Below are 25,078 nucleotides of genomic sequence, written 5' to 3'. Positions count from 1 at the left end.
TTATATATGTGTATACATCTAATCAATAGTAGCAGTTTATGTAAATATTAGCGTTGTATGTAAAATTATTCCAAACACAGAGATTGTTCAATTCACTCAACACATGGCCTTAGTTTTAAAAATTTTGAAGATATGTAATTTGGAATAATTGAATTTATAAAACAATTTATTATATACATATACATTTAAAGGTGTATATTTATAAATTTATAAAACAGAATTATGACACTCACGGCATTAAAAATAAAACAAATAACATGTTTGGATAATCATTCAAAGTTTAAATAACATGAATTTCTGGAGGCGCTGATTGTTGCGTGATGTAACAGTTACTTCTTTAATGGATTAATCCTCTTACTCTTCAACTCTCGTAGACTGCTTCGCTTTGACCGGCATGGATTGTAACTGCGTCTCGGACCTGCTATTAACTCCCCCAATGCCGACTCTCTGGACGCCAGGTAGGGCTAACTTTGCTCGCGATGGAAAAGATACTCGGACGAGAGTGGGCGTGCGGAGATAGCCGAGCCTGTCGCGTGTCTTCTCAACTGGTTCGGAGAAAGCGAGAAGAGAGAGGAGAGCGAAAGATGAGAGGGAGAGAGAGAAGCGAAAGAGAAGAGAGTGAGAGATTAAAAGAGAGACAGAGAGAGAAGGGGAAGTGGGAAACGTCAGTGTCCGTGAGAGGGAGGGAATGATGAAGATGTGTGGGGGGAATAAGAAAGAGTTTGTATGAAAATTGAAGTATGGTGTTTCAGATATTTCTTTCATGTGTGTGCTGTATAAATGTGTGTGTCTGTGTATGTGTGAATGTGTGTGTGTATGAATGAGTGTGTGTCTGTGTGTGTTGGTGTCTGTATGTGTCTCTGTGTGTGTGTGTCTGTGTATGTGTCTGTATATGTGTGTGTCTGTGTCTGTGTGTGTGTGAATGTGTGTGTGTCTGTGTATGTGTGAATGTGTGTGTGTATGAATGAGTGTGTGTCTGTGTGTGTTGGTGTCTGTATGTGTCTGTGTGTGTGTGTCTGTGTATCTGTGTATGTGTGTGTGTCTGTATATGTGTGTGTCTGTGTATGTGTGTGTCTCTGTGTGTGTCTGTGTATCTGTGTATGTGTGAATGTGTGTGTGTCTGTATATGTGTGTGTATAAATGTGTGTGTCTGTGTATGTGTGTGTGTTGAATGTGTGTGTCTGTGTGTGTGAATGTGTGTGCGCACGAATGTATGCCTGTGTTTTGATGTCTGTTGTGTGTGTCTGTGTGTGTGTGTGTGCGCACGAATATATGCCTGTGTCTGTGTTTTGATGTTTGTTGTGTGTGTGCGCGCACACGCGAATGTATGCCTGTGTCTGTGTTTTGATGTTAGTTGTGTGTGTGTGAGCGAGAGAGAAAAAGAGAGAGTATGTGTATGAGTGTGCAATAGAGAGAGGGGGTGAGAGTGTGTGTGTGTGTGTGTGTGAGCAAGAGAGAAAGAGAGAGAGAGGAGAGTATGTGTATGAAAGTGCAATAGAGAGAGAGAGAGAGAATGAGAGTGAGGGTGACTGGATGTGAGGGACAAGAGTGGGTATTTTTTTACTGAGTTAAGTATTGTACGTAATTAGTTTTGCTACAACAAGTGTATGGGACATTGGAAAAAAGTTGAATTTCCCCATGGGGATGAATAAAGTATCTATCTATCTATCTATCTATTTGAGGGGGCAGGGAGTGAGAATGTTTGACAGCTGGTGACTCACAGTGTTATCATCCATCACCCCTGGAGCAAGGCTTTAGGAGTGGACGGGGGAGGGTAGCTTCACACTGTGCACCAGGAGTGAACACCAGTGTTAAGAGCTGAGATGTCATCAGAACAGGGTGGAGAACAGTCCATCCTAGGCACTAGCCTCACTATGAGTTAAAGTCAATGTGCAACTGTTCCCGAACTCTGACTGCAACCCTTACTCACACACTGCAAAAACAATCAGTCCGGCTGACTGAGCACCCTCTTTGACGCTCACCGGCTGTAAATCTTCATCTGCAGTCCAACAGGGTCAGCAGAATGTAAGAAGGGATGTTCAGTGAGCACACTGTTTAATGCAAAGTTTGTGTACAGTCTATAACAGAGTCAATAACACTGACTGTAATGTTGGCCTCAATACGGTCTGTAATTCAGACACAATAATGTCCAAAGCACTGACTGTAGTAGTGACTTCAACACTATGAACTGATGGCAACACTGTCTTTAACAATGTACATAATACTATCTACAGTACTATTTATCCTATAAATAATACTGACCATAACACAGACAACAATACTATTTGTAACACTGTCTATCGTACGGTTAACAACAGTGACTATAACACTGATATGACAATCTGAAGTACTGTGTATATAATAAGTGATTCCATTTGTAACACTGATTATAATACTGACTGTGAAACTTTCTGCTATAACACTGTCTACAAAAGTCTACAAACTGATGAATACACTATTACACGTACTATAACATCGCTGTCTAAAACGCTAACGGTGTAGCACCGAATATTACACTAACTCTGATTATACTACTGTCTAAATGAGACTGATTACAAGACTGACTAAAGCTCTAACTACAGTCATGTTTATAATACTCTTTCTAACACTGACTATGATACTGGCACTAACACTACCTACAACACTGATTATAATACAGGCTATAACAGTGATTACAAAACAGTCCCAAACATTGACTGTAATGGATTATAAATATAGTCTACAACATGGATTATTACACTGTCTATAATAATGACTATACTACTGAGTGCAACATTGTCAAACACTGTCAAACACCCTGTCAATAATGCTGTCTGTAACTCAGACTATATCACTGATAACTAGACTGACTATAAGATTGTCTATGCCATCTACAACACTGACTAAAACATCATCTAGAATGCCGTCTACTGTACCATCTACAGCACTGTCTACCATACTATCTGTCACACCATCCACTGCATTGTCTACAGTGCTATTTACAACACTGTCTGCAGCACTGTGTACAACACCATCTACAACACTGTCCACAACACAGTCTATAACACCTTCAACATGACTGTCTACAACGCCGTTTATTAATACCGTCTCCAACATTATCTACAGCACCATCTACTACACTATCTACAGAACCATCTACAATGGCAACTACAATGCCGTCTACAACACTACCTACAATGGCAACTACAATGCTGTCTACAACACCACCTACAATGCCGTCTACACCACCTACAATGGCAACTACAATGTCGTCTACAACACCACCTACAATGCCGTCTACACCACCTACAATGGCAACTACAATGCCGTCTACAACACCACCTACAATGCCGTCTACACCACCTACAATGGCAACTACAATGCCGTCTACACCACCACCTACAATGGCAACTACAGTGCCATCTACAGCACCGTCTAGAACACAGTCTATAACACATACAACACCATCAACCACACCATCTCCAACACCATCAATAACACTACCTACAACACCATCTCCAACACTGTATACAGCACCATTTACAATATGTACAGCACTGTTTACAGCATCATCTACCACACCGTCTAAAGCACCATCTAGAGCAAAGTCAACATGGTCTGTAACACCATCAAAATGACCGCCTATAACATTGTCTACAGCACTGTCTGCCGTTGGTTGCTGCACCATTTACCACACCACCTACTACACGGTCTAGAGTTCCAACTATGGTACCATCTGCAATGCTTTCTACAGCACTGTCTACACCATCCACAACATGGTCTATAACATCAACAAGATCTTCTACAATGCCGTGTCCAACATTGTCTACAGAACCATCAACAACACTGTCTACAATACTATCAACAAAACTGTCAACAACACTATCAGCAACATTGCCTATGGTACCGTGTACACCATTTACAGCACTGTCTACAACATCTACAACACCATCTACAGTGCCAGCTACAACAGCAACAATAACACCATCAACATCACCTACAACACTGTCTGCAACATTGTCTACAATACCGTCGACAGCATCATTTACAGCAACATTGACACCATCTACAATTCCGTGTTCTGCACCATCAACACTTTCTATAATACCATGTATAATGCCATCTACAACATCATTCACAACACCATTAACAACATTTACAAAACCATCTACAGTACTGTACAATATCATCAATATCACCATCTACAGCACTGTCTACAGCAGTCAATAATATAGTCCACAACACAGTCTACAGCACCATCAACATGACTGTCTACAACATCATCTATAATACCATCTCCAAAATTATCTAAGCACCATCTACTTTGTTGCCTACAATGCCACCTACAGCACTGTCAACATCATCCACACTACCATCCATACCACTGCCTATTACACCATCAACATAATTGTCTACAACTCTGTCTATAATACCATCTCTAACGTTATCTACAGCACTACTTACAAAGGCAGCTACAATGGTACTCACTAGAATTTTGACGAATGCAAGGGGATCTCATTGAAACCTATCACATGCTGAAAGGACTAGATAAGGTGGATGTGGAGAGGATGTTTCCTCTGGTGGAGGTATCCAGAACTAGAGGACACAGCTTCAAAATTAAGGGGCGACCTTTAAGAACAGAAGTAAGGAGGATTTTTTTTTTAGCCAAAGAGTGGTGAATCTGTGGAATGCTCTGCCACAGACTGCAGTGGAGGCCAAGTCCATGGGTATATTTAAAGCAGAAGCTGATAGATTCCTGATTGGTTGGGGCATCAAGGGATATGGTGAGAGGGGAGGAGTATGGGGGTTGAATGGGATCCAGGTTCAGCCATGATGAAATAGCGGAGTGGACTTGATGGGCTGATGGCCTAATTCTGCTCTATGTCTTATAGTACTGGCCGGCTGGTGATGTAGTGGCATCAGCGCCGAACTTTGGAGCGAAGGCTCCGGAGTTCGAATCCTGCAGGCTCCTTTGCACGCTTTCCATCCATACTGGGTTAAGCATCGAGCTAGCAACTCGGCCTCATAAAAATGAGAAAGCCTGCTACAAAAACGCCGTCCCGATGACTCCACTTGGAGTTAAGGGCTTTCTTCTTTTTCTTCTCTTATAGTACCATCTACAGCACCATCTACAACCCTGTCCAGAGCACAGTCAACAACACCGTCTATAGCATCATCAACAAAATCATCCACAATAGGGTCTATAACACCATCAAAACAACCACAGTCTACAGCACTGTCCACAACACCATTAACATGACCATCTACAACAGCGTCTATAATACTGTCTCCGACATTGTCTACAGCACCATACGCAACACCAACTACATCATCTACAAAACCATCAACAACACAGTCAACAGTGCTGTCTACGGCACCACCTACAGCATCATCCACAACACTGTCTAATGCACCATCTACAAAATAGTCTACAACACCATCTACTGCACTTTCTACAGCACCATCCACAGCTCTGTCTACATTAGCAATACTGTCTACAACATTGTCTAGAACACAGTCTACAATGCCATCCCCAACGTTGTGTGCAGCACCATTTACAATATCTACAGCACTGTCTACCATACCATCTAGAGCACAGTTAATACCATCCACAATATTGTCAATAACACCATCAAAATGACTACCTATAGCACCGTCTACAGCACCATCTGCAATGCTATCTACAGCACTGTCTACACCATCCACAACACAGTCTATAACACCAGCAACAAGACCTTCTACAACACTGTGTCCAACATTGTCTACAGCACCACCTAGAGCACCATGGTCTGTAACACCATCTACTACAAGGTCTAGAGTGCCATCTACAGCATCGTCTATTGCACCAACTACAGCATCACCTACAGCACAATCAACAACACCTCTACCACACCATCTACAGCACTGTTAACATCATTGTCCACAACAAGATCTATAACACCATCAAAATGATCGCCTATAACACCATCTACAGCACTGTCTACAACACCTTCAAGGAAACTGTCAATAACACTGTCTACAGTGCTGTGTACAACACTGTCTTCAGCACCATTTACACCAACACAATGCCATCTACAAACCATAAACAATATCATCAAGAACACCATCTGCAACACCATCTACAATATCATCTACAACAAATCTACACCATGTACAGTACCATTTACACGACTGTTAATAACACCATCTAAAGCACTGTCTATAACAATTATCTATCTCTCTCCCTATAATGCTGAATACAACACTGCTTACAACACTATGACACTGACTAGGACAGCATCTAGAACACTATCAATACACTATTTGTGACACTGTGTATAACATAAACTTTAAGGCTATCTACACCACTGACTACAACATGGTCTATAACACTGACTATAAAACTAACTACAACACTGAATATAAAACTATTTAAGTGACTGTAACACTGTTTTCATACCATCTATAACTCTAACTACATCATGCTATGTAGCATTGACTATAACAGTGTATAATAGTGTTTATAATACTGACTATAACTCTCTCCACAACATTTCAGTTAACAGCAACTAAAACTCTGACTATAATCCTGACTACAGCAGTAACTCGATAAACAGTACCAATTCATCAATGGGATCAATCCACTTACAGTACCACTCCATCAACAATAACAATCAATCAGTGGCTTCAGTACAATTCATCAATGGTATCACTCCATCATCCGGATTAGTGGATCAACAAATGTAATCCAACAACAGAGCTGCTTCAGTGGTGGTACCAATAAATCAACAGTACCAGTTCACTGATTGATCCAAACCATCAACTAGATCTAAACCATCTACAATACTAATTCATCAACAGATACAATCCATCTACAGTACTAATCCATCAACAATACATATATGTCAATGGTAGCAATCTATCAATAGTATTAATCATTTACCAATTTATCCACCAGAAGCATTAATCATTTACAGAGTATTCCATCAATGGTTCCTATTCATCAACATTTTGATGCTTTGTCGCTCCAATCCACAAACAATACCAATTCATCAACAATCCAAACCAAACTAATACCAATCCATCAATAGTACAAATTCGTCAACAGTATCAATCCATTAACAGTCCAATTCATAACAGTACTAGTTCAACATACCAATCCATCTACAGATCCAACAGTACCAGTTAACTAACAGTACTAATCCATCAACAGTACCAGTCCATCAACAGAAACTGTTCACCAACACATCCAATCCGTAAGGAGTACCAAATCCGTAGTATTACCAAAGCATCAACAGAACATGTTCACTGGCAGTACCAATTCATCTAAGAATCAGTTTACCGACTGTAACAATTTATCAACAGAACCAATTCACTCACCAATCCGTTAATGAAACCAATCTGTTGTAACCAGTCATTTATCAATTAACTTTATCAATCCTTTGATAATTAGCAATCCATCTAAACTACTAATCCACTGACCATACCAATAGGTCAATGGTACCAATTCATTAATAATCTTAATCCATCTACAAAATGAATCCATTATCAGCATTAATCAATTAGTTGTATCCATTATTGACAGTACTAATCCATTCATGTTAACAGACCATTCATAGCAGCATTCCATTGACAATACTAATTCATCAACAGTTTCCCAGTACTCACTGAAAGTGATAATCTATTACTAGCCCCAATCCATTGCATTGACAGTAAAAATCTATTCTCAATATCTATTAACAGTGCTAATCCATTAATACATCATTGCAATGACAAATAATGCACTAAGCTACTTGGCAAATAATTAAATAGGCTTATTATCGTCACATTGCAAGTTACAGCAAATAGCTTTATTTTCCATGCCATCCATGCAGATTTCATCACATTAGTGCATCGACAAGAGAAAACAATGCAGGAGGCAGAACAGAGTGTAACAGTCACAAAGGAAATAAAGCGGACAGACAATGAGGAGCAAGGTAACAAGGGAGAGTAGATAGTGAGGATGAAAATCCGTGTAATGAGGAACTGTTCAAAATTTTTATCAGAGCAAGGGAGAAGCTGGTGGTACGTCCTTCCAGGCTTTTGTATCTTCTGCCTAATGGAAGGGTGGGGAAGAGACAATATCCAGGGTGGGACAGACCTTTGGTGATACTGGCTGCTTTACTAATGTATCCAGAAGTGTCCATGAAAAGGAGGCTGGTTTCCATGATGTGCAGTTTCTTGTAGTCATGGATAGACCAATTGCCATACCAAGCCATATGCTCATTTAAATGCCCTAGTTCTCAATGTGGGATTTGAAACCGCATTCCCTGAATCATTCTTCTAGACACCAGACCAGTAGCTTAACCCTCTGTGCTATGACACTCTGTAAATCTTTGACGTAATCTGCATCTAATACTGAATCTCAGTGTGTTGGGAGTTTCTCAGTCTAATCTCACTGGATAGAAGCCTCCACAATTTGCCTTTCATTGAATCACTACCCCCCCCCCCCCACCTCCCTTACAGGCTTTGCATTTCCGGACTGGGCCTACAAGCCGGAGTCGAGCCCTGGGTCACGGCAGATCCAGCTCTGGCACTTCATTCTGGAGCTGTTGCAGAAGGAGGAGTACCATGACGTGATCGCCTGGCAAGGCGACTATGGCGAGTTTGTCATCAAGGACCCCGACGAGGTGGCCAAGCTGTGGGGCGTCCGCAAGTGCAAGCCCCACATGAACTACGACAAGCTGAGCCGGGCTCTAAGGTAACATCTCCACCAGCCCCTTAACTTCACCCTCCTTATCTGCACCCCTTTCCCTGTGAGCCCATCCTTCCCTGAGGGGCTTCTCATCTGGAAGCAGACCCTTCAGCCCAATGCATCCATGCCTACTGAGATGCTAGTCCCATTTGCCTGAATTTGGCCAATATCGGTTACCTCTCCATATGCCTTTTAATGTCATTATACCTGCCTTAAACACTTCCTTGTTCAATGCACCTACCACCCTCTGTGTGATGAAGTTTTCCATTGTATTTCCTTTAAAATCTCTCCCTCTTCACCTTAAACCCTGCGATCTTAGATCATCCCTTGGAAAAACACTGCACATTCACCCTATTCACGTACCTCGTGATTTTACACACCTCCAAGGAGAAGGTATGGAACCCCAAGGACACACACTCAATATTTTAGGACAGCTCCTGTCCCTCCACCACCAGATTCTAGACAGTCCATGAACACAACCTCACTACTTTGCTCTCTTGTTGCACCACGTATTCATATTTTATATTTCTTATTGCAACTTATCAATATTGTCTCTATGTATTGCACTGTGCTGCTGCCACAAACAACGTGTATCACAGCATATGTCAGTAATAATAAATTGGATTCTGATTGTACAGTGATGTCTCACTCCTGTTCTCAGTGCCCTGACTGATGAAGGTCAGCCTGCAAACCACGTCTTCAGCACCCTGTCTACCTGTGTCTCCACTTTCAGTTCTCACCTTTGGGGTCTTTCTCAGGGAGAGGGGCTCCCCAGAGCTTGGTCTCCTTGGATGTGGATGTCTCTTTGAGCAATGAAGAGACCACCTTCCCCAAGTAGAAAGACACTCCCAAAATGACTCAGGGCTCCCAGAGGAGAACACAGCCCATGGGAGTCATTAGGGAGTTAAGCCAAGGTAGACCTCCACAGTGAAGGTAGAAAAGAGGGACTGAGGTGTACAAATACTCAGTCCCTAAAAGTGGCATCACAGTCAGACAAGACACTTGGCACAATGCCCTTCATCTACAGGAGGTGGGCTTCATGTTCAGAATCAGAATCAGGTTAATTATCAGTGACATACATCATGAAATTTGTTGTAAACAGCAGCGTATAAATTACTATAAGTTATATAAAATAGTAAATAGCGCAAAAGGGAAATAGCAAGATAGTGTTCGTGGGGTAGGTAAAGATAAAGATTACATTTGTCATATGTATATCAAAGCACACAGTGAAATACATCATTTGCATTTAATGGCCAACACAGTCTGAAGATGAATTCACAGCAGCTCTCAGGTGTCATTGTATCTTTCAGCGCCTACATAGCAAACCTCAAACTTAACAAATCTAACAAGCATGTCTTTGACTGTGGGTGGAAACCAAAACACCTGGAGGAAACCCATGTAGACATGGGGAGAACATACAAACTCCTTCAGGTGGCAGTTCAAACCCCCATTATTGACCATTCAGAAATCTGATGGGGGAGAGGAAGAAGCAGGTCCTGAATCATTGAGTGTGGGTCTTCAGGCTCCTGTACCTCCTCCCCATTGGCAGTGATGAGGTCTTGTCCCGCATGATGAGTGTACTTAATGATGGATGCCCATTTGAAGAAGTCCTCGATGGTGGGGAGGCTTGTGCCCATGTTAGAGCTGGCTGAGTCTACAACCCTCTGCGGCCTCTTGCATTTCCATGCACTGGAGCCTCCATGCCAGATTGTCATGAAACCAGTCATAATCTTCTCCACAGTACATCCGTAGAAATTCGATGGCATCTTTGGTGGCATAACAAATCTCCTCAAACTCCAAATATAGAACTGCTGGCATGCCTTTGTCATGATTGCATCAATGTATTGGGCCCAAGATAGATCTTCTGAGATGTTGACACCCAGGAACTTGAAGATGCTCACCTTTTCCTCTGCTGACCCCTCCATGGGGACTGGCGTGTGTTCCCAACTTCCCCTTCCTGAAGGAGAGGTAGTGGGCTAGAAGCTGCCCTGGTGGTAGGTGCTTTCAGGCTTTTGCATCTTCTGTTTGAGCAGAGAGGGGAAAATGCAGAATGTCCAGGGTCAGAGGGGTCTCTGATGATGTTAGCTGTTTTACTGAGGCAGCGAGAAGAGGAAAGGCTGGTTTCCATGATGGGCTGAGCTGTGTCCTCTACTCTCTGCGGTTTCTTGTGGTCACAGGCAGAGCAGTTGCCATACTGAGCTGTGATGCATCTGGACAGGATGCTTTCTATGGTGTATCAGTAAAAATCAGTGAAGGTCATTTGAACACTCAGGGTCACACTGAGTTACTGGAGGCTCTAAATTATTGTGGGAAGAGGTCCCAGAGCATTCCTCTCAGAGACTCCGCATGCCATCGCTGTGAACATCCTATCTGCCTCACCCTGAGGGTCCTACAGTCTCGCCAAGTCTCCCTGATTTACTTGGTGGGACCTTCTCTCACTCTGTAAGGCATCCCTCAGAGGCCTTCCAGGATGTGTGAGAGGGTGAGGTTTCTGTTTCTCCTCTGCCAATCTCTGTCCTACTAATGGGGTCCAGGGCTCACACTGCTGGTGGTCCTGGCTTTTCTCCAAGGGTCCCTGCATCCACACTGTAGACCATCATCTACCAGTGGGTCAGAGGCTTATTAAGATGCAGTCTATCTCAATACTGTAGGGAGGAGGTATATTCTTTGTTTCCCAAGGGTCTCCACGTCATTATGTATTTGACTGTCACTCCTGGTGTGCCTCATCCCTTCTGAGAGTCTTCTCTCCAAGGGACTTGTTTCCTTCTGAAGATTTCTATCTCCCTGATAGGGTCTCTCCTTCCACCAACAACCTATCCCTCTTGCCAAGAATTTTCTCTGCTTCTGAAGGTCTCTATCTCCTTCTGAGGGGTTCTGCCTTCTTCTGAGGGCTTCTACTTTGCACTTGATGTCTCTTGTCTCCCTCCAAGATCTCTACTCACTCTCTCCCTCCAACTTGCTGAGTGTCTCTTCTTCACTCTGAGGGTCACTTAACCTTCCAAAAGTTTCTATCTCACTCCCTCCCTCCAAGGGTCATTGTTTCACTCCAAGTTTATCTCTTCCCCTTCTAAGGATCAAACCCTTCACCAACTTCACCCGAAGATCTCTATCTCCTCCTCATGGAGTATATCTCTCCACAGGTTTACGTCTCCCTCTGAGGGTCTCTCTCACCTATGGAGGACCTTTATTTCCTCAAGAGGATCACTTCAATGTGGCTCCCTTCCTCAAAGTATCTCTGTCTTCCTCGTCTCTATCTCACACTGAGGGTTTCTGTCTTCCCCTGAAGTCCTTTGTCCCTGTAAGGTTTTTACTTCCTCAGTCTGAGAGCCTCTTACTCTCGCTGAGGGTTTCAACTTGCTCCTGATGGTTCCTATCTCTCCATGAGGTTCCCTATTCCCCTCTGGTCATCTCCATTTCCCTCAAGTGGGTGTCTCCCTCCTTCCAAGGGTCTCTGTCACTCCAAGGGTAGCTTTCACCTCTTTAGGGTCTCTCTCTCCATCCAAAGTAATTTCTCTCCAAGGGTAACTATCGCCTGCTTCCCTCACTGTGTAGCCCCTTCCCTTTTCAGGGTTTCTCTGTCTCCTCCTCTCTTCAAATGTACTTCCATCCCTCTAAGTGTCTCCCCCTTCCACCCTCTGAGGGTCTCACCCTTCTAGAGTCTCTAACACTCTCTAAGCATCTTCCCTTCCCAAGATTGTCTAGCATCTACAAGAGTATCCCCTAGGAGATCTCTTGCCTCCTTCACCCTTGGCTGCACTTAACTCCCATTGTCCACCTCTCCAGGTATTACTACAACAAGCGCATCCTCCACAAGACCAAAGGCAAGAGGTTCACCTACAAGTTCAACTTCAGCAAGGTGATTCTGGTCAACTACCCCCTACTGGAGATGGGACACTCCCAGCTTCTGCTCACACCCAACCCGTTCAGCAGCACCCAGAGTCCCGAGTGCAGTGGTATCACTCCTGAGGTAAGAACCTGATCTTTCTGACCTCGACCGCTGTCCACAATCACAGCATACCCTTTGCCCTGATCCAGCTCCACGGTCTCACCCTCTACCACCCCTTGACATTCTTCTTTTTTCATAAATTCAAGTGACATAATTAGGCCATTCAGCTCACCATGCCATCATTTATTGTTTCTGTGATGGGACAGGTGGAGGGAACTTCATTCTGTGTCTGACCCCGGGAGTGTGTGATGGGACGGTGTGGAGGGAGTTTCATTCTGTGTCTGACCCCGGGAGTGTGTGATGGGACGGTGTGGAGGTAGATTCACTCTGTGTCTGACCCCGGGAGTGTGTGATGGGACGGTGTGGAGGTAGATTCACTCTGTGTCTGACCCCAGGAGTGTGTGATGGGACGGTGTGGAGGGAGATTCACTCTGTGTCTGAGCCCGGGAGTGTGTGGTGGGACAGTAAGGAGGGAGCTTCACTCTGTGTCTGACCCCAGGAGAGTGTGATGGGACAGTGTGGAGGGAGTTTCATTCTGTGTCTGACCCCGGGAGTGTGTGATGGGACGGTGTGGAGGGAGTTTCATTCTGTGTCTGACCCCGGGAGAGTGCGATGGGACGGTGTGGAGGGAGCTTCACTCTGTGTCTGACCCCGGGAGTGTGTGATGGGACGGTGTGGAGGGAGATTCACTCTATGTCTGACCCCGGGAGTGTGTGATGGGACGGTGTGGAGGGAGATTCACTCTGTGACTGACCCCGGGAGTGTGTGATGGGACGGTGTGGAGGGAGCTTCACTCTGTGTCTGACCCCGGGAGTGTGTGATGGGACGGTGTGGAGGGAGCTTCACTCTGTGTCTGACCCCGGGAGTGTGTGATGGGACGGTGTGGAGGGAGATTCACTCTGTGTCTGACCCCGGGAGTGTGTGATGGGACGGTGAGGAGGGAGATTCACTCTGTGTCTGACCCCAGGAGTGTGTGATGGGACGGTGTGGAGGGAGCCTCACTCTGTGTCTGACCCCGGGAGTGTGTGACGGGACGGTGTGGAGGGAGCTTCACTCTGTGTCTGACCCCGGGAGTGTGTGATGGGACGGTGTGGAGGGAGCTTCACTCTGTATCTTGACCTGGGAGTGTGTGATGGGATGGTGTGGAGGGAGCTTCACTCTGTGTCTGACCCCGGGAGTGTGTGATGGGACGGTGTGGAGGAAGCTTCACTCTGTGTCTGACCCCGGAAGTGTGTGATGGGACGGTGTGGAGGGAGCTTCACTCTGTGTCTGACCCTGGGAGTGTGTGATAGGACAGTGTGGAGGGAGCTTCACTCTGTGTCTGACCCCAGGAGTGTGTGATGGGACGGTGTGGAGGGAGCTTCACTCTGTGTCTGACCCTGGGAGTGTGTGATAGGACAGTGTGGAGGGAGCTTCACTCTGTGTCTGACCCCAGGAGTGTGTGATGGGACGGTGTGGAGGGAGCTTCACTCTGTATCTTGACCTGGGAGTGTGTGATGGGACGGTGTGGAGGGAGTTTCACTCTGTGTCTGACCCCGGGAGTGTGTGACGGGACGGTGTGGAGGGAGCTTCACTCTGTGTCTGACCCCGGGAGTGTGTGATGGGACGGTGTGGAGGGAGCTTCACTCTGTATCTTGACCTGGGAGTGTGTGATGGGATGGTGTGGAGGGAGCTTCACTCTGTGTCTGACCCCGGGAGTGTGTGATGGGACGGTGTGGAGGAAGCTTCACTCTGTGTCTGACCCGGGAAGTGTGTGATGGGACGGTGTGGAGGGAGCTTCACTCTGTGTCTGACCCTGGGAGTGTGTGATAGGACAGTGTGGAGGGAGCTTCACTCTGTGTCTGACCCCAGGAGTGTGTGATGGGACGGTGTGGAGGGAGCTTCACTCTGTGTCTGACCCTGGGAGTGTGTGATAGGACAGTGTGGAGGGAGCTTCACTCTGTGTCTGACCCCAGGAGTGTGTGATGGGACGGTGTGGAGGGAGCTTCACTCTGTATCTTGACCTGGGAGTGTGTGATGGGACGGTGTGGAGGGAGTTTCACTCTGTGTCTGACCCCGGGAGTGTGTGATGGGACGGTGTGGAGGGAGATTCACTCTGTGTCTGACCCCGGGAGAGTGTGATGGGGCAATATGGAAGGAGCTTCACTCTGTGTCCTGACTCTGACCTACTGTCTGTTTTGTTTTCACGAAGACAATCCAAAGTTTGTTGAATCCGCCCAGGCTCCCTGATGCACGAGCTGGCGATCTGAGGAACCCAATCTTCGAACGGGCTGTCCCATCCACAGACAACGAGAAACATCGACTGGAGACCGGACTCGCTTTCCTCAGCTCAGGTAGCTGAAGTATGGATTGCAAGGGTCACATGGGTGGAGGTGTGGGAGGGAGAGGGGGAGAGGAGGAAGGATAGAGGAGTGAGGGGAGAGGAAGGAGAGGAGAGGAAGGAGAGGAGAAAGAGGAATGAGAGGAGAGGAGAGGAGGGAAGGGAAAGTCCACAGGAGTTTCTCAGGAATGTCAACATATCGGGATGTTTGATGGCACAGAACCTGTACTCGGTGGAGTTTAGAAAAATGAGGGGCTACCTCTGAACGTTCAAATACTGTAACGTCTGATAGAGTGAATCCAGAGATTATTATTTCCTACTTGGGGGGGGGGGGGAATCAAAGGAACAGCCTCAGAATAGAGGGACATCCATCTACACAAAGATGAGGAGGAATTTCTATAGCCAGGGGGTTTGGCGAATCTGTGGGAGATGGCAGTGGAGGCCAAGTCATTGGGAGAAAGATGGACAGTGAAGACGAGTTAAAACAAATGAAGGTGAGAGTGAGAAAGAATTGCAGAGAGGAGGGGGAATGGGAGAGAGGGAGATTGAATGGGGGCTATAGCAAGAAAAAAGGGGTTGAAATGGTATAAAGAATGATAAGGGATGAGAAAAAGGGAAGTGATAGAGAGAAGGAGAGATACAGAGAGGTGAAAGATGGGGGTATAGAGTGACAGACGATTATGGGATGGATAGGGGGTGAGATGGGGAAGGTGGAGATCTGGGAAAGGGAGAGAGGGGTAAAGGGGGAGAGGGGGAAAGGGGAGAGGAGGAAAGGGGAGAGGAGGAAAGGGGAGATGGGGAAAGGGGAGATGGGGAAAGGGAGAGACGGGGAAAGGGGGAGACGGGAGAGACGGGGAGGGGAAGAAACGGGGAAGGGGAGAGACGGGTTAAAGGGGGAGAGTGCACGGGAATGGGTGGGGACGGACAGAGGGGCAGAAGGAAGGGAGAACGAGACAGAGGAGCGAGGGAGAGGAGGGGGAACGTACGATGATGACCGTATCTCCCAAGGGTGGGCACAGGAGGGGGTAGCTGACCTGTGCCGCGCACACCACCACTCACTCTGCCTTCCCTTCTTCTCGGCAGGGACCCACTACTACTCCAAGCCTCCCGCCGTGCTGAGCGCCTATGGACGGAGCGGCCACCTCTCCGAGTACCCCTGGGGTCTTCCCTCTTACCCTCCGCCGCCTTTCAGCCTGTCTGCCTCCAAGATGTCGCCCCTCTACCCTCCTCACTACTACCCGGGCACGCTGGCACACATCCCTGCCCAGGTCTCCCTCCTGCCTCCCTCTTCCTCCGCTTCCTCCTCCTCTGTCTCCTCCGACTCAGTGGCGGAGAGGGTCCCTCCGCCTCTGGGACCCTACCCCCGCCTCTCCCTCGGGCACAAGGGCTTTCCGCCCTGTCCGGTGATCCAGACGCTGAGGGCAGACCTGGCGCCGACCCCCCTCTCCTCTTCGTCCTCCCACCAACCGCCCCAGCTCCCCACAGCCGCCTCGGCCCCCTCCTCCTCCGCATCCTCGGGAAAGGGGGTGGGTTCTGCGGAGGCAGGGCCGCGGACGTGGGTCAAGTCGGAGACGGACTCGGAACTGGAAGTGACGGACCTCAGCGGCTCCGGCTCGGAGGGAGAGGGCGGAGTTGACCCCCGGCCGAGAGGGCGGGACTGGTGCGTCTCCTCCGCACCCCTCGTTGGTCAGCTGGGGACCCGTCCTCAGCCCACCCGGGACATCCCGGAAACTATCTCTGTCGGGGTGGAGCTGCTCCATGAATCCTAACCCCCCCGTCCCTTCCCTGCTCACTGCCCCTCCGTTCCTTCGGCTTCTCGCCATCCTCCCCTTCCCACCAGCCAAAGATCAGCGAGGTCGTGACAGCGGAGTTTGGGAGGGAGAGGGCAGGAGGAGGGAAAATGAAGGCGAGAGTCTCCAAATCCTCGCCCGTTTATTCTGAGGCAGCCGCACCTGCGGAATTGCAGACCCAGAGTTTCCAAACGGGCGAGTTCTGAGACAAATGGGAACATCCGAGATCCTTTGAAATGTCCCTCATTCCGGCTTCCCTCGGTGGTGTGGGGAGAGTGCCTCATCTTCCACCCCAAGTTGTCCTGTGAATTTTTGATCTGAGCTGTCAGTCGTCGGGGAAGAAGGGAGGGCAGGGGAGATAGAGGGAGGTTGGGGTGTCTCATGACCACTTTCGCTCTCTGGACTTTGGGGTTTACCTAGGGAAGCTCCAATTGAACAGAGGCGTCAGTGAGTCACCCCTCTTCTTCATTCCCATCTCTTTGTACTCTGGGCACAGGGCACAGTCCTCTCTGGCTCACTCTTTCATCCCTTGCCTCTCCTCTTCTCTTCTCCCAGCTTGCAAACTCTCTCTATTACTGACCCCTCTTTTGCTGCACCTGTCTATTTCTCTAGTGCTCACCTTTACAGAATCTTCCTCTCTGTTGCCCCTTTTACAATCTCTCACTCACTGTCTTAGTATGTCTCGCTCTATCCAACTCACTGTTGCCTCTTTTAACATATCTCTCACTCACTCTCGGTATCTCTCTCTGACATTCTTACCTGTGTCACTGTCACTCTCTCTCTTTCTCTTACTCCCTCCTTACCTCATTCACTCTGTATCTTCATTTTTATCTCTCTCTCTCTCTCTCTATCTCGCTCTTTTTCTCTCTGCCCATCTCTTACTTCCCTCGCTCTTCATTAGCATCTCATCTTGTCTATATTTTCTTTTTCCGCTCTCTGTTGCACACGGTCTTTCTGTTCCCTCTCTCTATCTCTCGCTTCTCTCTGTTCCTTTCTCACTCACTCTCTTTTCCTTCCTCTGTCAGTCACTGTTTCTCTGACTCTATCCTGCTTCCCTGATTGCCTGCTTTTCTCTATCACTCTCCCCACCTGCTTCTGACTCTCCTCCATCTCTAGGTCTTTAATAATAATTAATCCGAATTGTTCTTTCCCTCTCTCTTTGCATATCCTTTACCCCTTTCCTCTCTCCCTGTCTTAATTTCCATCTCTCTCACTGTCTCATTCCTTCACCCCTCTCTCTCACATTCCTTCACCTACCTCTCCCTCTCCCCCTTCATTCTCTCTCTCTCCTCATTTGTTCATCCCCTGTCCCTCTCTCCCCATTCTCCATCTTTCTCTCATTCCTTCACCCTTTCTCCCTCATAGACCATTTCCCTTTCCCTCTCACTCCTTCACCCTCATCTCTCTCTCTCGTTCCTTCACACCCTATCCCTCTCTGCCCCATCTCTCTCTCTCTCCCTCTCTCCCTCCCCTCCCTCACTCCCTCTCATTGTTCATCTCTCTCTGATTCCTGAACCACCCCTCTCAACGCACGGGTTTAGATCAGTTAGTTCTCCCTGGTGAACAGGTTCAGACTTTTACACCATCACACACTTCAAACCTGAAGCTAATATTAAATTCCAACTCCAGCAAGGATCAAAACTGCCCAGCAGAGACAGACGCCTCATGCAACAGATATAAATAGTGCAACATGCAATCCTCCGTTACAAAATTATAATTCGTGTGTGAGGCATTAGAAGTACCAAAATAAAGAAACTTGCTAATGTTTAAGCTCTAAAATCATATTTAGTATTTGCAAAATTTAAAAATAATAGATTTTGTTGATCTTTTCAAAAAATTAGTATTAAAATTATAAATTTCTTCTTGGCAGTGAAATAAAGAATCTTACCACTCATTAATTTGATTATAAAATTATAATTTTGAATATACAGAAGTAAAAATACAGGACTGTGTGGAATCAATAGTTCCGATATAAAATTATAAATTTGAGCTTACTGCGTTAAAAATTGAGGTTTTTTAGGGTAACAAATATTCCTTTTTTACAGATGCCCTTCAGTCAATTTTGTAAATCAGAAAATATATAATCTTTTGATATGGTAACTACACCTCCACAGCATTGTAATGAATGTCTGAAAACCACAAGTCTGATAAGGAAGGACAATTACTAAATACCTGTAATTCGTCTTCCTTATCAGACTGATGGCATTCATGGAGAGGGAGAGAGGAATCTAGTTCTGTTATTTTAAAGAAGAAAAATATATATGCTAAACTGTTGAATTTAATATAATGGGAACTCGTTCACATGTAGGGAGCTTGTATCTAAGGCATGAGTTCATAACCCAGGGGAGGGGCTGTTACAGAACTTGCCAATTGGATTTTACATTTATAAATTTGTGCTTGCAATATTTTTAAAAAGTATATTGTTGATTACTAATTTAGTTTTAAAATTATGATTTATAATTTATAAAATTACAAATTATTATAAAATAAAGATTTGTTAATTGTTAATTCAATTATAAAATTAAAACTCTATACTTACAAAATAAAAATAAAAGCAGTCAAATAAAAGATCTTGCTATTATTTAGATTGTAATATGATACATTTATATTTCCAAAAATAAAAAAAAAACAATAATAAGGTAGATTGTCAAATTCAAGTTTGGTAATAAGTATCCCACTTAATCAGTGTTCTCTTTTTGAACTGTTACATTGCATTCATCTAAGACAAAAGTTTCTAATTGTTCTCATCTGTAATCCAATATGTTTTCAGAAGAAGAACTAGGAGATGGAATATTTCTTGGGTTTTAAAGTTTCCCAATTCACTTATTCCCATGCAAAAACAAAACCAAGTTGTGGGTCAGGCAGCTTTTGTGGAGGGAAATGGGTGGCTGCTGTTTCATGCTGAAACCTGGTGTCATCTGGACCGAAAGAGTAGAGGAGATAGTCTGGATGAGGTGGTGAGGACGAGGACGAGGGGTGGTGCAGGCAATAGGTGAGGAGGGATGATAGGCAGATGAAGCAGGGAGAGTTTAGATGATGACAGGTCAAAAATATTAATAAAATTAACAAGTCGTTTATTGTCATATACTGATATGTGCCTGTGTTCTGCTGCAATGAAAGACCCACTATCTCGGACCCACAGGATCACATAAAGTTAATACAATTCTTTAAAGAAAGGACACAATCAGAACAAATCAAAGTCCATTGTGGTGTAAAGTGGTAGAGGTCACAGCGTTTCTATACTGAGGCAGTGATTAGGGTTGTGTTGGTTGGTTCAGGATCCAAATGATTGACGGGAAGTAGCTGTTCCTGAACCTGGTGGTGTGGGACTTCAGGCTTCTAGACCTCCTGGGAGCTGCTAGAAGATCACATGGCTCGGACGGCAGGGATCTTTAATTATAGACATTGCCTGCTTGAGGGGGCGCCTCCTACAGATACAACCGATGGTGCGGAGGGATGTATCCATGATGTATTGGGCTGAGTCCACTATTCTCTGCAGCTTCTTATGTTCCTGTGCACTTGAATTGCTGTACCAGACCAGATGCAACCAGTCAGGACACCTACAACGGGGCAATCTGTAGGAGTTTGTTGGAGTGTTCGGTGGCAAGCTGAACCTCAGTAATCTCCTAAGAAAGTAAGGACACTGGAGCACTTTTCTTGTGATTGCATCTGTGTGCTAGGCCCAGGACAGGTCAACTGAGATGTTGACACCCAGAGATTTACAGCTGCTGACTCTCTCCACCACCAAACCCCCAATGTAGATTGGTGCACATTCACCCTCTTTCCTCTTTCTGGAGTCAACCATCAGCAGGTAGAGATGACCAAAGCAGATACAGGTGATGGAATCTGACGTGAGAGGAAGGTAGAGCAGGGAACTAAGGAAGGGAGGTTGGAGAGGGTGGAGGAAGGAGGGAAAAACAGGGCAATGGGGGGCAGGGAAAAGATTGCAGGAGGAAATGGGTAAGCCAAGAGAAGAAAGGGGGCAGATAACCTGCCCTCTGACCTCCCCTTCACTTCTACAGTCCAGATGAAGGGTCTCGACCCAAAACATCGACTGCCCATCTGCCTCTGCACACGCTGCCTGACCCGCTGAGCTGCTCCACCAGATTTGTGTGTGCTCCAGATTCTTCTGTCTGCAAGTTCCTTGTGTCTCCACTTATTCCCGTGCTGGGAGTGAGGTCCGGTTGGAAGCATAAACACCTTCGCAGATCCCTACGCGAACCAGGAGAGAGTCTGTTAAAACCCAACAAACATTCGAAACCCCTTCCAAACCTGAAACAAACACGATATTGGTTTGCTAAAATAAATATGTGTAGATATTTAAACAAAAAACATGAACTTTACAAAAAAATGGGGTCTTCAGTAAATGATAACAATTGAGAAATAAATGTTTATCTATTTATTTTTTTTAATTATAAATATTCTCTGCACCATTGACGTACTGTGGATTTAAAGTCTGCATTAAGTCCTCCTGTACCAGTGTAAAGTGTCCCTAAATGTTAATTGAGAGTGCTGTTTTTATTGTGTATGTTATGTGTGGAGAGATGTTATTGGCTTTGTTCTCTGTTGAAAGAGAGTTTGATTAAAAAAAAAGTCTTCACTGAAGTTCAATGTTGGAAGCAATATAAACAAACGGAAGGATTTAACCTTGGCTGGCCTTGTTCAATTCGGTCTTTTGTGGAGTCATGGAGAGATAGAGCCGGCAGACAGGCCATTCGGCCCAATGAGTCTGTGCTGATCAGCAACCACCCATTGATCCCATTTCATCCTCCCCAATTCTACCCCCAATTCTACACTTCAACCGTGCACCATGGAGACAAATCAGCCGCTGATGAACCCACCTACCCAGCTCACTTTTATCTAGGGTGTGGGAGGGAACTGGGGCAACTGGGGGAAAAACTATGGGGTCATGGGGATAACAAGATGGTGGAAACTCTACACAGGTGCGTGTGCGCACACACACACACACACACACACACACACACACACACACACACACACACACACACACACACACACACACACACACACACACACACACACACACACACACACACACACACACACACACACACACACACCTTCCTTTTCAGCCTGCAATGTTGTGCTGACTTTTTCACCTAACCCTTCCTTCCCATACAGCCCTATATTTCTCTTTCATCTGTACGCCTATATAAGAGTTTCTCAAATGTCCCTAATGTATCTGCCTCTACCGCCACCCCTGCAAGTGTGTTCTGTGCACCCACAACTCACTGTGTAAAACCCTACCTCTGAAATCCCTCCTATATTTTCTTCCAATCACCTTAATGTTATGCTCTCTTGTATTAGCCATTTCCAGCCTGAGAAAAAGTCTCTGGCTATCTAGTCTTTTAACATCTTGTACACCTCTATCAAGTTGCCTCTCATCCTCTGCTCCAAAGAGAAAAGTCCTAGCTTGCTCAACCTTTCTTCAGAAGACACGCTCTCTAATTCAGGCAGCATCCTGGTTTATCTCCTCTGCACTCTCTCTAAAGTTTCTACATCCTTCCTATAATGAGGCACCAGGACTGAACACAATACTCCGTGTGTTTTAGGGTTTTATGGAGCTGTAACATTACCTCATGGCTCTTGAACTCAATCCTGACTAATGAAGAGCAACACACCGTATGCTTCTTTAACAACCCTAGCACCTTGAGTGGCAACTTTGGAGGATCTATGGACATGGACCCCAAGATCCGTCTGTTTCTCCTGGAGCTTGGAGGCAGAGGATCTACCCCCTGCCCCGCAGTACAGACTATTATCTGCACCGTTTTAATGTCGTGAGAGACTCCCTCTCTCTCTGTCAGTCTGTTGTCTCCTTCTTGCTCACACAAACACACACCCAGTGCAGGAGGTCAGGATCAAACCCAAACTGGAAGACAACATTTCTACCCATTGCACCACCATGGAATCGTTCTCCAGTTTTCCCATAAAAGATATTTACAGTATTTCAGTGATGCATCAGCATCAAAATTACTGGTGTAGGTGGCATGGGATTTGCTTCTTTTTTAACAGCAGTACAGTGCAGGCATGAAATTACTATAAACAATGAAAAACATAAACCGCGCAAAAAAAGGAATAATGAGGAATAATGCTCCATGGGTTCATGGACCAATTCAGAAGTCAGATGGCGGAGGGGAAGACATTGTTCCTGAATCACTGTGTGGATTTTCAGGCTCCTGTATGTCCTCTCTGATGGTAGTGATGAGAAGGGGGCATGTCCTGGGTGGCGAGGGTGCTTAATGATAGACACCTTCTTAGGCGCTGAATTGGAGGATGCCCTTGATGGTGGGGAGTGTGTGTGCCCAGATGGAACAAGAGATTATACAAACATATATAAACAAGTATAAGAACAGATAATCTACAAGGGAAGTAACAATTTAAATAGTAGTTTAGATCTTAATCCAACAGCGTCCTGCAAAGAGTGACAACCCCAATCCATTCCACTATCTGCTGGCCAGGCTGAGTTCAGCTCACAGCGTCACCATCGTGACCACTTTGTTGGGTTCAGCTGTACAGCAGCTCATTGACGCAAGTATCTGCAGTAATCAGCCGATCGCGCGGCAGCAACTCGATGTAGAAAGGCATGCAGACATGGTCAAAAGGCTCAGTTGTCCTTCAGGCCAACCGTCAGAGTGATCTAAGTGACTTTGACCATGGTGATGAATTTAGTCGAAAAGTAAAAGGAGAAGTATGTAAAGCTTCAGAAGTCAGGATGAAATGAAGCACATGAGGAGTGTTGAGAAGCCAGATGAGAACTAAAGAGGGAATTAGGAAATCCAGGAGGGGCCATGAAAAGATTTAGCAAGTAGGAATAAGGTGAATCCCAAGGCATTCTATACACACATCAAGAGCAAGAGGATAACTGGGGGAGGGTGGGATCACTCAAGGACAAAGGGGGGAACATTTCCTTGGATGCAGAGAATGAGGTACTGAAGGAGTATTTTGCTTCAGTGTTTACCAAGGAAAAGGATATGGAGAGCCAGAAGGTCAGTGCTGAGTGTATAAATATGTTACGGTGTTTACAGGTCAAGGAGCAGGAAGTGTTGGGTCTCCTGATGAGTATTAAGATGGATAAGCCCCAGGGCCTGATGAGATTTACCCCAGGTTATTGAAGGAGGCAGGAGATGAGATTTCTGGGGTCTTGACCAGTCTCTTCATGTCCTCTTTAGCCACGTGAGGTCCCGGAGGACTGGTGAGTGGATAATACTGTACCACTATTTAAGAAGGGGAGAATGGAAAAACCCTGGGAACTATAGACCAGTGATTCTCACATCAGTTGTAGGGAAATTGCTGGAAAAATTTTTAGGGATAGGATATATGAGCATGTGGAAACCAAGGGCCTAATTAGAGACAGCCAGCATGGCTTTGTGCAAGGCAAGCTGTCTTAACAACTTGATAGAGTTTTTTGACAAGGTGACGAGAGAGATTGATGAAGGTAGGGCAGTGAATGTTGTCTACATGGATTTTAGTAAGGCATTTGACAAAGTCCCTCATGGGAAGCTAATTGGAAGATTAAGATTCATGGGGTCTGCGGCGAATTGGCCGTTTGGATTCAAAACTATTTTGTGCATAGAATACAGATGGTAATGTTTGAAGGGACTTAATCAAACTGGAGGTCTGTAATTGGTGGTGTTCCACAGGGATCGGTGCTGGGACCTCTGCTGCTTGTGATGTATATAAATGACCTGGATGAAAATGTAGGTGGGTGGGTTAATAAATTTGATGATACCAAGATTGGTGGAGTTGTGGATTGTGTAGAAGTCAGGCAAAGAATACAGCACCATATAGATCAGTTGCAGATATGGGCAGAGGAATGGCAGATGGAGTTTAATCCAGATAAATGTGAGGTTCTTCACCTTGGTAGGGCAAATGCAAGAAGACAAACACTGTTAAGGGCAAAATCCTTAATGGCATTGCTGAGCAGAGAGATTTCTGGATCCCAGTTCATAGCTCCTTGAAAGTGGACACAGGGGTCAATAGGGTGGTTAAGAATGCTTTTGGACTGCTTCCTTTCGTTAGTGGAAGCATTGAGTTCCAAAGTAAAGAGGCTATGCTGCAACTCCACCAGACTCTAGTTAGGCTACATCTGGATTTTTGCATACAGATCTGGTTGCCCCACTATAAGAACGATGTTGAGGCTATTGGAGAGGGCGCAGAAGAGGTTTACCAGGAGGCTGCCTGATTTAGAGGGCATGTGCCAACACGAGAGACTGTATTAACGTGGGTTGTTTTCTCTGGAGCGGAGGGTATCTGTTTCCCAGGGTTGAAACGTCTAACATTAGAGGGCATGCGTTGAAGGTGAGAGGGGG

The 25,078-nt window shown here is 45.6% G+C and overlaps 1 protein-coding gene across 1 annotated transcript; it reads left to right on the top strand.

The window, feature by feature from the left end:
- Positions 1–394: 394 nt before the first annotated feature.
- erfl1 (Ets2 repressor factor like 1) lies at positions 395–16,727 on the top strand. Its single transcript, XM_073045861.1, has 5 exons — positions 395–458; positions 8,464–8,698; positions 12,476–12,659; positions 14,830–14,971; positions 16,042–16,727. Exons 1-5 carry the CDS (start codon positions 395–397, stop codon positions 16,725–16,727), a joined length of 1,311 nt encoding a protein of 436 aa, XP_072901962.1.
- The last annotated feature ends 8,351 nt before the right edge of the window (positions 16,728–25,078 follow it).

Source organism: Hemitrygon akajei, chromosome 1 (assembly GCF_048418815.1).
Source record: "Hemitrygon akajei chromosome 1, sHemAka1.3, whole genome shotgun sequence".
NCBI classification, from domain to species: Eukaryota; Metazoa; Chordata; class Chondrichthyes; order Myliobatiformes; family Dasyatidae; genus Hemitrygon; species Hemitrygon akajei.
The sequence above is the reverse complement of the archived record's forward strand: the minus strand, read 5'-3'. Positions and strand labels throughout refer to the sequence as shown.